Source organism: Chiloscyllium plagiosum, unplaced genomic scaffold, assembly GCF_037043375.1.
Source record: "Chiloscyllium plagiosum isolate Xiang-an unplaced genomic scaffold, Cpla_swu_hap1 HiC_scaffold_10, whole genome shotgun sequence".
NCBI lineage: Eukaryota > Metazoa > Chordata > Chondrichthyes > Orectolobiformes > Hemiscylliidae > Chiloscyllium > Chiloscyllium plagiosum.
Window position 1 is genome coordinate 536,653 of NW_028270148.1, and position 14,401 is coordinate 551,053.

General features: G+C 47.2%; 1 protein-coding gene across 2 annotated transcripts in view; it reads left to right on the forward strand.

The window, feature by feature from the left end:
• The first annotated feature begins 657 nt into the window (after positions 1-657).
• Positions 658-14,401, forward strand: part of rpl7l1 (ribosomal protein L7-like 1) — a 39,429-nt gene continuing 25,685 nt past the window's right edge. Inside the window, exons 1-2 of one of the 2 annotated variants that reach the window (XM_043695209.2) lie at positions 658-709; positions 2,934-3,042. In XM_043695209.2, the coding sequence (XP_043551144.2) occupies positions 696-709; positions 2,934-3,042 (123 nt within the window). In that variant the 5' untranslated portion in view covers positions 658-695. Of the gene's footprint in view, positions 710-1,904; positions 1,949-2,933; positions 3,043-14,401 lie in introns of those variants that run through there. The other variant, XM_087991002.1, reaches the window with a different exon arrangement.

Sequence of the window (14,401 nt, forward strand, 5' to 3'; positions counted from 1 at the left end):
ACGTGGTCTCACCTAAAATGCTTTGTCTGACGTGACCTTTATTCTGATAAAACCTGATATTATATTGGGGCAGGGGTTTATCTATTAATGCACCTCCATTCTAACTCATTAAAGACTTAATAGCTATCTAGGTTAATTCAATACATTTGCATAAGTTCTATGACCCTTTGATCTTTCACTATAAATTCTGTGTGCGATGTATTCTCTCTCAGTAGCTGCATGGGGAAGGAGAAGGCGCTCCGCAATCTTACGGTTTCACATTAAACTGATGCACGACAACTCGGTGTGGGACTTTTCACTTTGTCAAGTCTAACACCTCCACAGCATATCCAGTAGAGGGCAGAGCTGAGGCAGAGCTTGTTGTAATCACACTCCTGTCCAGGCGGGGACAGCAGAGCGGCAACACTGAGACATGGACCATCTTGTCGCTCGTGACATCGTTGTTCACGCATGTGTGTGAGCCGGGGAGGACCGTGATAGCGCATGCGTGTGAGCAGGGGAACCGTGCTGGCGCATGCGTATAGGCAGGAGGGGCGCAGGTCCGTGATAGCGCATGCGTATGAGCAGGGGATGACCGTGACGGCGCATGCGTGTGAGCGGGAGTGGGGGCAGGACCGTGATGGCGCATGCGAGTGAGCGGGAGTGGGGGCAGGACCGTGATAGCGCATGCGTGTGAGCAGAGGGCAAGGACCGTGATGGCGGAGAGCGGGTGAGTGAGAAACGGGTTAGAGTGATTACAATCCGCCGCCATCCGCAGCTGGGACAGGCCACGTGGCCGGGCAGGCGGCGGCAACTGAAGATGCAAGGGCTGTTATTGGCATTAATCCGAAAGAAAATAATGTTGAAAGTCTCGGGCGGTTAGATTCCTGGATATTAGAGAACTATCAGTGGGTCGGTGCTGAGGGAGTGCCGCACTGTCGGAGGGTCAGTGCTGAGGGAGTGCCGCACTGTCGGAGGGTCAGTACTGAGGGAGTGCTGCACTGTCAGAGGGTCAGTGCTGAGGGAGTGCTGCACTGTCAGAGGGTCAGTACTGAGGGAGTGCTGCACTGTCGGAGGGTCAGTACTGAGGGAGTGCTGCACTGTCGGAGGGTCAGTGCTGAGGGAGTGCCGCACTGTCGGAGGGTCAGTGCTGAGGGAGTGCCGCACTGTCGGAGGGTCAGTGCTGAGGGAGCGCCGCACTGTCGGAGGGTCAGTGCTGAGGGAGTGCTGCACTGTCAGAGGGTCAGTGCTGAGGGAGTGCTGCACTGTCGGAGGGTCAGTACTGAGGGAGTGCTGCACTGTCGGAGGGTCAGTGCTGAGGGAGTGCTGCACTGTCGGAGGGTCAGTACTGAGGGAGTGCTGCACTGTCGGAGGGTCAGTGCTGAGGGAGTGCTGCACTGTCGGAGGGTCAGTACTGAGGGAGTGCTGCACTGTCGGAGGGTCAGTGCTGAGGGAGTGCTGCACTGTCGGAGGGTCAGTACTGAGGGAGCGCCGCACTGTCAGAGGGTCAGTGCTGAGGGAGTGCCGCACTGTCAGAGGGTCAGTGCTGAGGGAGTGCTGCACTGTCGGAGGGTCAGTACTGAGGGAGTGCTGCACTGTCGGAGGGTCAGTGCTGAGGGAGTGTGCACTGTCGGAGGGTCAGCGCTGAGGGAGCGGGCACTGTCGGAGGGTCAGTACTGAGGGAGTGTGCACTGTCGGAGGGTCAGTGCTGAGGGAGGGCCGCACTGTCGGAGGGTCAGTGCTGAGGGAGGGCCGCACTGTCGGAGGGTCAGTGCTGAGGGAGTGCTGCACTGTCGGAGGGTCAGTACTGAGGGAGTGCTGCACTGTCGGAAGGTCAGTGCTGAGGGAGTATGCACTGTCAGAGGGTGAGTGCCGAGGGGCTGTTAGCCCGTGATCTCTGTCTGCTCTCCGTTACATTAAAGAAATTTTATGAGGCTTGAATGACAGTGAAAATCTTCGTGAATTCTATGTACGTGTTGATTATTCTCAAGTCTCTCTGTCTTTGCACCTCTTTGATCTTTTTATGTCTTTCAGCTCGTTATTGGCGCTGTCTTTCTGTGACTCAGACCAGACACTTTGGAAACCTGTCTCATAATATTCTAGAGTTACTGTCCACCTCCTTAACCAAACTCTTCATCACGCAATGTTACCTCCTTTGATTTGATTGGACTTATTATTGTTGTGTGTACCTAAGTACAGTGAAAAGTTTGGTTTTGCATACAGTACAGCAGATTATAACAAAAAATAATAGGGTTATTGCACAGTCTAAAGAATACCAAGTTATATGCTGCAAAGAAAGTGTACAAAAAGTTAGATCAACATTAGATTTGAAATTTGAAGTCCATTCAGAAGTCTAATAAAACGGAAGAACCTGTTGGTGTTTTGCTGGTCCTTTGGCTCAGCATCATCTATTTTCCCTTTACATTACCTTTTAAGTGGCTTGCACTTTTTAAAATAATTAAACAGGCTGTTTTAGTGAAAATTATTGATAAGACACTGCTTTCTCTAAGAGAAAGTGAGGACTGCAGATGCAGGAATTCTTGATGAAGGGCTTATGCCCAAAAGGTCGATTCTCCTGGTCCTCGGATGCTGCCTGAACTGCTGTACTTTTCCAGCACCACACTACCAATACTGCTTTCTCTCCCATTATCTAATTGTCTATACATTCAAGAACTCATATCGCATAGTGAGTCCCAGGCAGTGTGGAGGTCAAATAGAAGTTGGGAAGCTAACAATGTGTGCAGTGTTGAGGAAACTGAAACTGCACAACCATTTGCAGAAAGAGAAACCGTATCCTAGATACCCTTTAGGATCCCAAAGTGTAAAGGACCAATGCAGCCTCTCAAACTTTGAGGCATCCTTTGCTTTTTCTTTGTTTTGAATGTGCTTTAATCTGAAGTCTGCAGATTTGATAATAAACTTGCTGTGTGTAATAAACATGTTTATTTTGTCAGGGAGAGGAGGAAGCTTCCACTTGTTCCAGAGAACCTACTGAAGAGGAGGAAGGTTTACCAGGCGATTAAAGCCACCCAGGCCAAGCAAGCTTTGCAGCAAAAGAGAAAGGTCGGAATTATTTTCAGGGCACAGCTCGTCTGGCTTTACTTTGCCCACTCTCCCTGACTGGGTTGCTTTCTGTCTATCTCTCGCTCACATTCTGACATACAGATACACACACTTTCTCCTCTTCAAGTTGTATTTGGACACTTACACAGCTGGGAACAAGTCCTTTTGTCCCCAAGTTGTTGTTTCTAATCCAACTCTGGAATGCTGCACGTGATCCACCTGGACCAACCTTCCAGCCTAAGATATATGTTGCATAGATTTTATTTTCCTCTAATGTTAGATTTTCATGCAATTCTGTAATTTCAGATGAGAGGACTGTTCAGTGCATCATCTGGAATTCTCTCTTATTAAAGAAAATCTCTTCATTTTCCCATTGCTGCTCAGTTTCTGCTCTAACAGAACTCTAGATGTATTCACTTAACACACTTCGTTTTCCAGAACTGAATCATGCAATGCATCTTACCTCCTTTGACTAGAAACAGACTGATGTGAAATTGTTGTCCATGTTCCTGTCCAATACGATTTTCCCCAACTCCATTAAATACTTAAGCATGATTTCCTTTTAACAAAACCATATTGGCTCTGCTTGATTATCTTAAACTTATCCAAGTGCCCTATTATAATATCTTTAATCACAGCTTCTAACATTTTCCTATGAATGGATTACTGTGTGCAGTTCTGGTTATCACACTGTTGGAAGGATTGGAGTGCAGAGGAGATTAACCGTAGTGTTGCCTGGGATGGAAAGCCTCAGTTATGAGGAGAGACTGGATTTGTTGTTGTCTCCAAGCAGTGAACTAATCGAGTGGTTTGACCCAGTGTTACATTGTTACCGTTTCTGAGTACACTTGGTGCTGGTAATTATCCTGCTTTTGACTCTTAAAGGTATACCCACATCTTCATAACATAAGCCAGTACTCTGTCTTCACTTTGGAAAAGAAGGGTGTAGGTACAGAATTTGGGAAGATGGGCTGTGAGGTTCTTCATGTTGACATTGACAGTAAGGAGATATCGGTGGTTTTGGCAGGCTTGAAAGTGGTCAGGTCCCTAGGTCGGGATCAGCTGTCAGAGGTGTAGAAGGAAATGACAGGGATTCTGATTCAAGTTTTTAATTCCTCTTTGGCTACAGAGGGGGTGCCAGAGGACTCGAGGGCAGCTAATGTAGTTCTACTTTTCTGGTAGGGTTAAACCAGGGAATTACGGGTAGGGAAACTAATTCATTTTTGCAATAGTCTCTACTTGGAGAGGCAAAGGGCTGAAGAAGGGCTTATGCCCGAAACGTCGATTCTCCTGTTCCCTGGATGCTGCCTGACCTGCTGCGCCTTTCCAGCAACACATTTTCAGCTCTGATCTCCAGCATCTGCAGACCTCACTTTCTCCTCAATGTGGAGTTCATCCAAGCCTTTGGCCAGTCCCATATGGGCGCCTCATAAAGAAGGTAAAAGCACATGGGATCCAGGGGACTTGTCAAGATGAATGCATCATTGGTTTATGGTAGGAGATGGAATATGGGGGTGGGGGAAAACATGAGTTTGGCCACATGGTTAATTGAACAAAGAAGAACAGTATGTCACAGGAACGGGCGCTTCGGCCCTCCAATTATGTGCCAACACATTCTCCCCTTCTGTACTAAAACTGTCTTCACTTACAGGATCTGTCTACCTTGATTCCCTTCCTATCCATGTATTTGTTCAGGTGCTTCTTGAAGGCTGCTATTGTGTCTGGTTTCACCACCTCCTCTGGCAACATGTTCCAGAAACTTGCCACCCTTTGTGTGAAAAACTTGTCTCATAAATCTGTTTTAAACCTCTGCCATCCGCACCTTGAACCTGTATTCCTGAGTAATTGACCCCTCCAACTGGGAAAAAGCCTTCTACCGTTTCTTCCTCTTCACCAATCCAACCAGTACCCTTCCACTGACACACTCAGTCCATTGGCTGAACTGCTCCTCACCCGCAACAATTTCTCCTTTGAATCCTCCCACTTCCTTCAGACCACAGGGGTGGCCATGGGCCCCAGCTATGCCTGCTTCTTCATCAGCTACATCAGCACCATTTCCCCCCATCCCTTTCCTCCGCTACATCGATGTCTGTGTAGCTCCCACGAGGACATTGAATAGTTCATCAACTTCACAAACACCTTCCACCCTGACCACAAGTTCACCTGGACTATCTCGGTCACTTCCCTTCCTGGACTTCTCTATCTCCATCTCCATCTATTTCTAACTCCATCTCCATTTCTGGCGATTGATTCAACACGGACGACTACTTCAATCCCACCGACTCCCACAGCTGCCTGAACTACAGCTCCTCCCACCCTGCCTCCGGTAAAAAAGCTATCCCTTATTCCTAATTCCTCTGCCTTTGTCGCATCAGCTCCCAGGAGGACCATTTCCACTCCAGAACATCCCAAATGGCCTCCTACTTCAAGGACTACAATTTCCCCTCGCATGTGGTCAACAGTGCCCTCCAGTGCATCTCCATCTCCTCCATCTCCACCCTTAAGACCATAAGATATAGGAGTGGAAGTAAGGCCATTCAGCCCATCGAGTCCACTCTGCCATTTAATCATGGCTAATGGGCATTTCAACTCCACTTACCAGCATTCTCCCCGTAGCCCTTAATTCCTTGTGACATCAAGAATATATCATACTCTGCCTTGAAGCCATTTAGTGTCCCGGCCTCCACTGCACTCTGCGGCAATGAATTCCACAGGCCCACCACTCTCTGGCTGAAGAAATGTCTCCGCATTTCTGTTCTGAATTTACCCCCTCTAATTCTAAGGCTGTGCCCATGGGTCCTAGTCTCCTCGCCTAACGGAAACCATTTCTTAGCGTCCACTCTTTCCAAGCCATGTATTATCTTGTAAGTTTCTGTTAGATCTTCTCTTAATCTTCTAAACTGCAATGAATACAATCCCAGGATCCTCAGCCGTTCCTCGTATGTTAGACCTACCATTCCAGGGATCATCCGTGTGAATCTCCGCTGGACATGCTCCAGTGCCAGTATGTCCTTCCTGAGGTGTGGGGACCAAAACTGGACACAGTACTCCAAATGGGGCCTAACCAGAGCTTTATAAAGGCTCAGTAACACATCGCTGCTTTTATATTCCAACCCTCTTGAGATAAATGACAACATTGCATTTGCTTTCTTAATCACGGACTCAACCTGCATGTTTACCTTTAGAGAATCCTCGACTAGCACTCCCAGATCCCTTTGTACTTTGGCTTTATAAATTTTCTCACCGTTTAGAAAGTAGTCCATGCTTGTATTCTTTTTTCCAAAGTGCAAGACCTCACATTTGCTCACATTGAATTCCATCAGCCATTTCCTGGACCACTCTCCCAAACTGTCTAGATCCTTCTGCAGCCTCCCCCTTTCCTCAGTACTACCTGCCTGTCCACCTAACTTCATATCATCGGCAAACTTCGCTAGAATGCCCCCAGTCCCTTCATCCAGATCATTAATATATAACGTGAACACCTGCGGCCCCAACACTGAACCCTGTGGGACACCGCTTGTCACTGACTGCCATTCCGAAAAAGAACCTTTTATCCCAACTCTCTGCCTTCTGTCAGACAGCCAATCCTCAATCCATGCCAGTAACTTACTTCGAACACCATGGGCCCTCACCTTACCCAGCAACCTCCCATGTGGCACCTTATCAAAGGCCTTTTGGAAGTCGAGATAGACCACATCCACTGGGTTTCCCTGGTCTAACCTACTTGTCACCTCTTCAAAGAATTCTAACAGGTTTGTCAGGCACGACATTCCCTTACTAAATCCATGTTGACTTGTTCTAATCTGACCCTGCTCTTCGAAGAATTTAGAAACCTCATTTGACCACAATTCGGTGACTTTTACTCTAGTGATGCAGAGGGGTAAGTGTGCACTACAGGGCAAGGGTTATAGCTGGGGGCAGGGAAATTATGATGCGGTGAGGCACGACTTAGGATGTGTGGCTTGGAAAAGTAGGCTTCAAGGGAAGGGCGTAATTGATATATGGAGCTTGTTCAAGGAGCAACTATTGAGTGTCCTTGATAAGTATGTACCGTCAGGCAGAGAGGAAAGGGTCGTGTGAGGGAGCCGTGGTTTAATAAGGAATTGGAATCCCTTGTTAAAGGGAAGAGGGCGGCCTATGTAAAGATGAGGCGTGAAGGTTCAATTGGGGCGATTGAGAGTTATAAGGTAGCCAGGAAGGATCTGAAGAGAGAGCTAAGAGCAGCAAGGAGGGGACAAGAAAGGTCCTTAGTTGGTAGGATTAGGGAAAACCCTAAGGCTTTCTATAGGTATGTCAGGAATAAAAGAATGACTAGGGTAGGAATAGGTCCAGTCAAGGATAGTAGTGGGAAGTTGCGTGTGGAGGCTGAAGAGATTGGGGAGACACTGAATGAATACTTTTCATCAGTATTCACTCAGGAACAGGACATTGTTGCCGATGTGAATACTGAGTCACAATTAATTAGAATGGACGGTTTTGAGGTATGTAGGGAAGAGGTGTTGGAAATTCTGGAAAGGGTGAAAATAGATAAGTCCCCTGGGCCTGATGGCATTTATCCTAGGATTCTCTGGGAAGCAAGGGAAGAGATTGCAGAGCCATTGGCCTTGATTTTTATGTCCTCGTTGTCTACAGGAATAGTGCCAGAAGACTGGAGGATAGCAAATGTGGTTCCCTTGTTCAAGAAGGGGAGTAGGGATAACCCTAGTAACTATAGGCCGGTGAGTCTCACTTCTGTTGTGGGCAAAGTCTTAGAGAGAATTGTAAGGGATAGGATTTATGAACATCTGGATAGGAATAATGTGATCAAGGATAGTCAGCATGGTTTTGTGAAGGGCAAACCTTATTGAATTCTTTGAGAAGGTGACTAAGGAGGCGGACGAGGGTAAAGCGGTAGATGTGACTAAGGAGGTGGACGAGCGTAAAGCGGTAGATGTGGTGTATATGGATTTTAGTAAGGCGTTTGATAAGGTTCCCCATGGTAGGCTACTGCAAAAAATACGGAGGTATGGCATTGAGGGTGAGTTGGAGGTTTGGATTAGGAATTGGCTGGCTGGAAGAAGACAGAGGGTAGTAGTTGATGGTAAAGGTTCATCTTGGAGTGCAGTTACTAGCGGTGTTTCGCAAGGATCTGTTTTGGGACCATTGCTGTTTGTCATTTTTATAAATGACCTGGAGGAGGGGCTAGAAGGTTGGGTGAGCAAGTTTGCGGATGATACGAAAGTCGGTGGAGTTGTTGTCAGTGAGGAAGGATGTGTCAGGTTACAGCGGGATATAGATAAGCTGCAGAGCTGGGCAGAAAGGTTGCAAATGGAGTTCAATGTAGGTAAGTGTGAGGTGATTCACTTTGGTAAGAGTAACAAAAAGATGGGGTACTGGGCTAATGGTCGGATACTTGGTAGTGTGGATGAGCAGAGGGATCTTGGTACACAGATCTCTGAAAGTTGCCACCCAGGTAAATAGTGCGGTGAGGAAGGCATATGGCGTACTGGCTTTTATTGATAGAGGAATTGAGTTCCGGAGTCCTGAGGTCATGTTGCAGTTGCATAAGACTCTGGTGCGGTCGCATCTGGAATATTGTGTGCAGTTTTGGTCGCCATACTATAGGAAGGATGTGGAGGCACTGGAACGGGTGCAGAGGAGGTTTACCAGGATGTTGCCTGGTATGGTAGGAAGATCGTATGAGGAAAGGCTGAGGCAGTCGGGGCTGTTTTCATTGGAGAAAATAAGGTTTAGGGGTGACTTGATAGAGGTGTACAAGATGATTAGGGGTTTAGATAGGGTTGACCATGAGAACCTTTTTCCATGTATGGAGTCAGCTATTACGAGGGGGCATAGCTTTAAATTAAGGGGTGGTAAGTATAGGACAGATGTTAGGGGTAGATTCTTTACTCAGCGAGTCGTGAGTTCATTGAATGCCCTGCCCGTAGCAGTGGTGGACTCTCCCTCTTTATGGGCATTTAAACGGGCATTGGATAGGCATATGGAGGATAGTGGACTAGTGTAGGTTAGGTGGGCTTGGATCGGCCCAACATCAAGGGCCAAAGGGCCTGTACTGCGCTGTATTTTTCTATGTTCTATGTTTTAACGATGGATTCTAGAATTTTACCAACAACCGAGGTTAGGCTAATTGGCCTATAATTTTCCATCTTTTGTCTTGATCCTTTCTTGAACAAGGGGGTTACAACAGCGATCTTCCAATCATCCGGGACTTTCCCTGACTCCAGTGACTTTTGAAAGATCTCCACCAACGCCTCCGCTATTTCCTCAGCCACTTCCCTCAGAACTCTAGGATGTAATCCATCAGGGCCAGGAGATTTGTCAATTTTAAGACGTTTTAGCTTTTCTAGCACTATCTCTTTTGTAATGGCAACCATACTCAACTCAGCCCACTGACTCCCTTTAATTGTTGGGATATTACTCATGTCTTCCACTGTGAAGACTGACGCAAAGTACTTAGTAAGTTCTCCAGCCATTTCCTTATCTCACATCACTAGCCTTCCAGCGTCAGTTTGAAGTTCAAAGTTTGTGAGAAGATTTGTAGCTTGGATGCTTGTTGTTGTGGTTCTGTTCGCCGAGCTGGGAATTTGTGTTGCAGACGTTTCGTCCCCTGTCTAGGTGACACCCTCGGTGCTTGGGAGCCTCCTGTGAAGCGCTTCTGTGATCTTTCCTCCGGCATTTGTAGTGGTTTGAATCTGCCGCTTCCGGTTGTCAGTTCCAGCTGTCCGTTGCAGTGGCCGGTATATTGGGTCCAGATCGATGTGCTTATTGATTGAATCTGTGGATGAGTGCCATACCTCTAGGAATTCCCTGGCTGTTCTCTGTTTGGCTTGTCCTATAATAGTAGTGTTGTCCCAGTCGAATTCATGTTGCTTGTCATCTGCATGTGCGGCTACTAAGGATAGCTGGTCATGTCATTTCATGGCTAGTTGGTGTTCATGGATGCGGATCGTTAGTTTGAAGTGGCCCAATGTCTACTTTTGCCTGTCGTTTGTTTCTTATGTATTGAAAGAAACTTTTACTATCATTTCTAATATTACTGGCTAGCTCACCTTCATATTTGATCCTCTCCCTCCTTATTTCTCTCTTTGTTATCCTCTGTTTGTTTTTGTAGCCTTCCCAATCTTCTGATTTCCCAGTGCTCTTGGCCACTTTATAGGATCTCTCTTTTTCTTTGATACATTTCCTGACTTCCTTTGTCAGCCATGGCTGTCTAATCCCTCCCTGGATAATCTTTCTTTTCTTGGGGATGAACCTCTGTACAGTGTCCACAATCATACCTACAAACTCCTGCCATTTTTGCTCTACTGTCTTCCCCACTAGGCTCTGCTTCCAGTCGATTTTCGTCAGTTCCTCTCTCATGCCCTCGTAATTACCTTTATTTAACTGTAACACCATTACATCCGATTTTGCCTTCTCTCTTTCAAACTGCAGACTGAACTCTACCATATTATGATTGCTGCTTCCTAAGTGTTCCCTTACTTTAAGATCTTTTATAAAGTCTGGTTCATTACATAGCACTAGGTCCAGAATAGCCTGCTCCCTTGTGGGCTCCATGATAAGCTGTTCCAAAAAGCCATCCTGTAAGCATTCCATGAATTCCTTTTCTTTGGATCCACTGGCTACATTATTTACCCAGTCCACCTGCATATTGAAGTCTCCCATGATCACCGTGACATTGCCTTTCTGATATGCCTTTTCTATTTCCCGGTACATGTTGCGCCCCTGGTCCTGACCACTGTTAGGAGATCTGTACATAACTCCCATTATGGTTTTTTTTGCCTTTGTGGTTCCTCAATTCCACCCACACAGACTCTACATTATCCGACCCTATGTCGTTCAGTGCCATAGATTTAATTTTGTTCTTAACTAACAAGGCCACCCCGCCCGCCTGCCCATCTCCCTGTCTTTTCGATAAGTTGTAAATCCTTAGATGTTTAACTGCCAGTCCTGAACCCCCTGCAGCCATGTCTCTGTGATGCCTACCACATCATAATCATTCACGATGATCTGTGCCGTTAGTTCATCTACTTTGTTACGATTGCTACGAGCATTCAGGTAAAGTGCCTTAATTCTAACTTTCTTATCATTAGAGATATTGGAAGCCATAAGATGTCCTAAGTTATCCTTTTTGTTGCAAACCTAATCTGCCTCAAGCTTAAATCCACCTGCATACATGTTATCCTCCTGCTTATCTTTCCATTTAACTCCATACTCCCTGTCGCTTTCACTTTCCCTTCCCCCCCAACTCTGAAGTTTAAAGTTCTACTGACCACCCTATTTATCCTCTTCGCTAGAACATTGGTACCAGATCGGTTCAGGTGGAGACCGTCCCAACGGTACAGATCTCCCCAGTTCCAAAACTGATGCCAATGCCCCATGAAGTGGAATCCCTCTTTCTCACACCAATCCCTTAGCCACGTGTTTACTTCCCTAATTTTCTTGTCCCTATGCCAATTGGCACGTGGCTTGGGCAGTAATCCGGATTTTATGACCCTTGAGGACCTGTGCTTCAATTTCCTTCCTAGTGCTCGACAATCCCCAAACAGGTCCTCCACCCTAGTCTTGCCTATGTTGTTGGTACCAACGTGGACCACAACAACTGGATCCTCCCCCTCCCGCTCCAATATCCTTTCAAGCCGGTCAGAGATGTCCCGCACCCTGGCACCGGGCAGGCAACACACCATGCGAGACTCCCGATCCGGCTTGCAGAGGATACTATCTGTCCCCTAATTATAGAATCCCCTATAACCACTACTTGTCTATTAGCTCCCCCCTCTTGAATGGCCTTCTGGACCATGGTGCGTGGTCAGTTGGCTCATCCTGTCCAGAGCCCTTTTCCTCATCCGAACAGGGAGCAAGAATCTCGTACCTGTTGGACAAGGTCAAGGGCTGAGGCTCCTGCACTCCTGAACTCAGGTTCCCCCTACCTGCCTCTGAGTCGGATTCTTCCAGCAACCAACACTTGTTGCAGATGTGGTCACTGCCATTCACAATGGGAACAGCCATCTCCCACATCATACAGCTACAGCACATCACCTACCCAGCCATCTCTGCTTAGTTAATTACTTTATTACTTTGTATAAATTTCAGTTAAAATACTTTCTGATACCTGTCTGCTATAGTCTTTTTCTGAAAAAAGAATTAATAGATAAACCATAAAAAGTAAATTTTTAACCAATCCCCGTCACTTCCTCCGCTGCCCGCTATCGGTAAGTAATTTTAATAAAAACTGCCTTACCTTATCTGCAGTCTTCCGAGTTCGTCCTACCTCCACTGCTGCTCGCAATTAAAATGCTTGTCAAAGACTCCTGAGTTAAAGCCTCACTCTTCACTCCACAGGAACTTCCTTGGACCCTCTTTTTGGGGCAAGTCTGTGAACTTTTAATTTAGGGTAGAGAAGGAGGGTGAGAGGGAGGCCCTACTTTGTAGGACCTGGGGTCTAGAACACACCCACTCAAATAACAATCACTTACCTTCTCGACCAGTTTGCGGTTCAATGTCGCTTCCGCCCAGCACCCGCTACTCTCTGCTGCAAAACGCAGAAGCCCACCCCTCCAATCACAACAAGGGAAAACCCCCCCCAGTCCTCACATTCCACCCCACCAACCTCCAGATACAATGCAGCATCCTCCTCCACTTCCGTCACCTACAATCAGACCCCACCACCAGGGAGATATTTCCCTCCCCACCCATATCTACATTCCGCAGAGACCGTTCCCTCCACAGCTCCCTCATTATGTACACGCCCCCGACCAACCCACCCTCCAGTCCCAGTACTTTCCCCTGCCACAGCAAGAGGTGTAAAACCTACGCCCACACCTCCCCCCTCACCTCCATCCAAAGCCCCAAAGGATCCTTCTACATCAGGCAGAGATTTTCCTGCACATCCAAACACCTCAACTAGTGTGTCCATTGCACTCGATGTGGTCACCTCTACATTGGAGAGACAGGACGCCAACTTGCTGAATGTTTCAAAGAACATCTCCAGGAAACATGCACGAATCAACCCCACCGCCCTGTGGCCGAACACTTCGACTTCCCCCCCACTCCACCAAGGACATGCAAGTCCTGGGCCTCCTCCACTGCCAAATTCTGGTGACCTGATGCCTGGAGGAAGAATGTCTCATCTTCCACATTGATCCTGCATGGATGGAGTGGTCTGAATGTCGATTTCACCAGTTTTCTCATCTCCCTCCCCCCCCCCCCCCCCCCCCCCCCCCCCACCAATCTTATCTCAGATCCAACCCTCCAGTGCGGCACTGTCCTACCTGTCCAAGTTCCTTCCCACCTAGGTTGGTGTGGAGCGGATATCACCATCTCACCCCATCTTCATCTACCCACGGCATTGCCAGCTACCTTCCCCCCCCCCCGCCCCACCACCATTTATCCCGCATTCCTACATTGGCCCCAACCCCCCACATTCCTGATGAAGAGCTTACGCTGGAAACATTGACTCTCCTGTTCCTCTGATGCCGGATTAGAATGGTGCTGGAAAAGCACAGCAGTTCAGACCGGCTGTGCTTTTCCAGCACCACACTTTTTGACCATGCCATTCACAATCTTATAAACTTCTATCAGGTTACCCCCCTCAACCTCCTGTGTTCCAGTGGAAACTAACCCAATCCATCCAAACTTTCTTCATAGCTCAAATTCCCCCATTACAGGCAACATCCTGGTAAACCTTTTCTGTACCCTCTCCCAAGCATCCACATCCTTCGGCTAGTATGGTGACCAGATCTGTGTGCAATATTCCAAATGTGGCCTAACTAAAGTTCTAAAGTTCAGTGAGTTTCTGGTGAAGTGCTGGTGTTATTTCCCGCTTTCTATTTATGTGCTAAGGTTTCCTTGGGCTGGTGTGTCATTTCTTGTGTTGGTAATGTCATTTCTTTTTCTCAGAGGGTGGGAGATGGGGTCCAAGTCAATGTGTTTGTTGAGAAGAGTTTCAGTTGGAATGCCATGCTTCTGGGAACTCTCATGCGTGTGTCTGTTTGGCTTGTCCTAGGATGGATTTGTTGTCCCAGTCAAAGTGGTGTCCTTCCTTACCTGTATGTAAGGATACTAGTGAGAGAGGGTCATGTCTTTTTGTGGCTAGTTGATGTTCATGTATCCTGGTGACTAGTTTTCTGCCTGTTTGTCCAATGTAGTGTTTGTTACAGTTCTTGCACGGTATTTTGTAGATTACATTAATTTTGCTTATTGTTTTAAGTCCATTAGCTGCTGTTTTAGTGTGTTGGTCGGTTTGTGGGCTACCGTGATGCCAAGAGGTCTGATTAGTCTGCCAATCATTTCCGAAATGTCTTTGATGTAGTTGCTAGGGTTTCTGGGCACATTTTGTCTCCTTGTTTGGGTTTGTTACGGA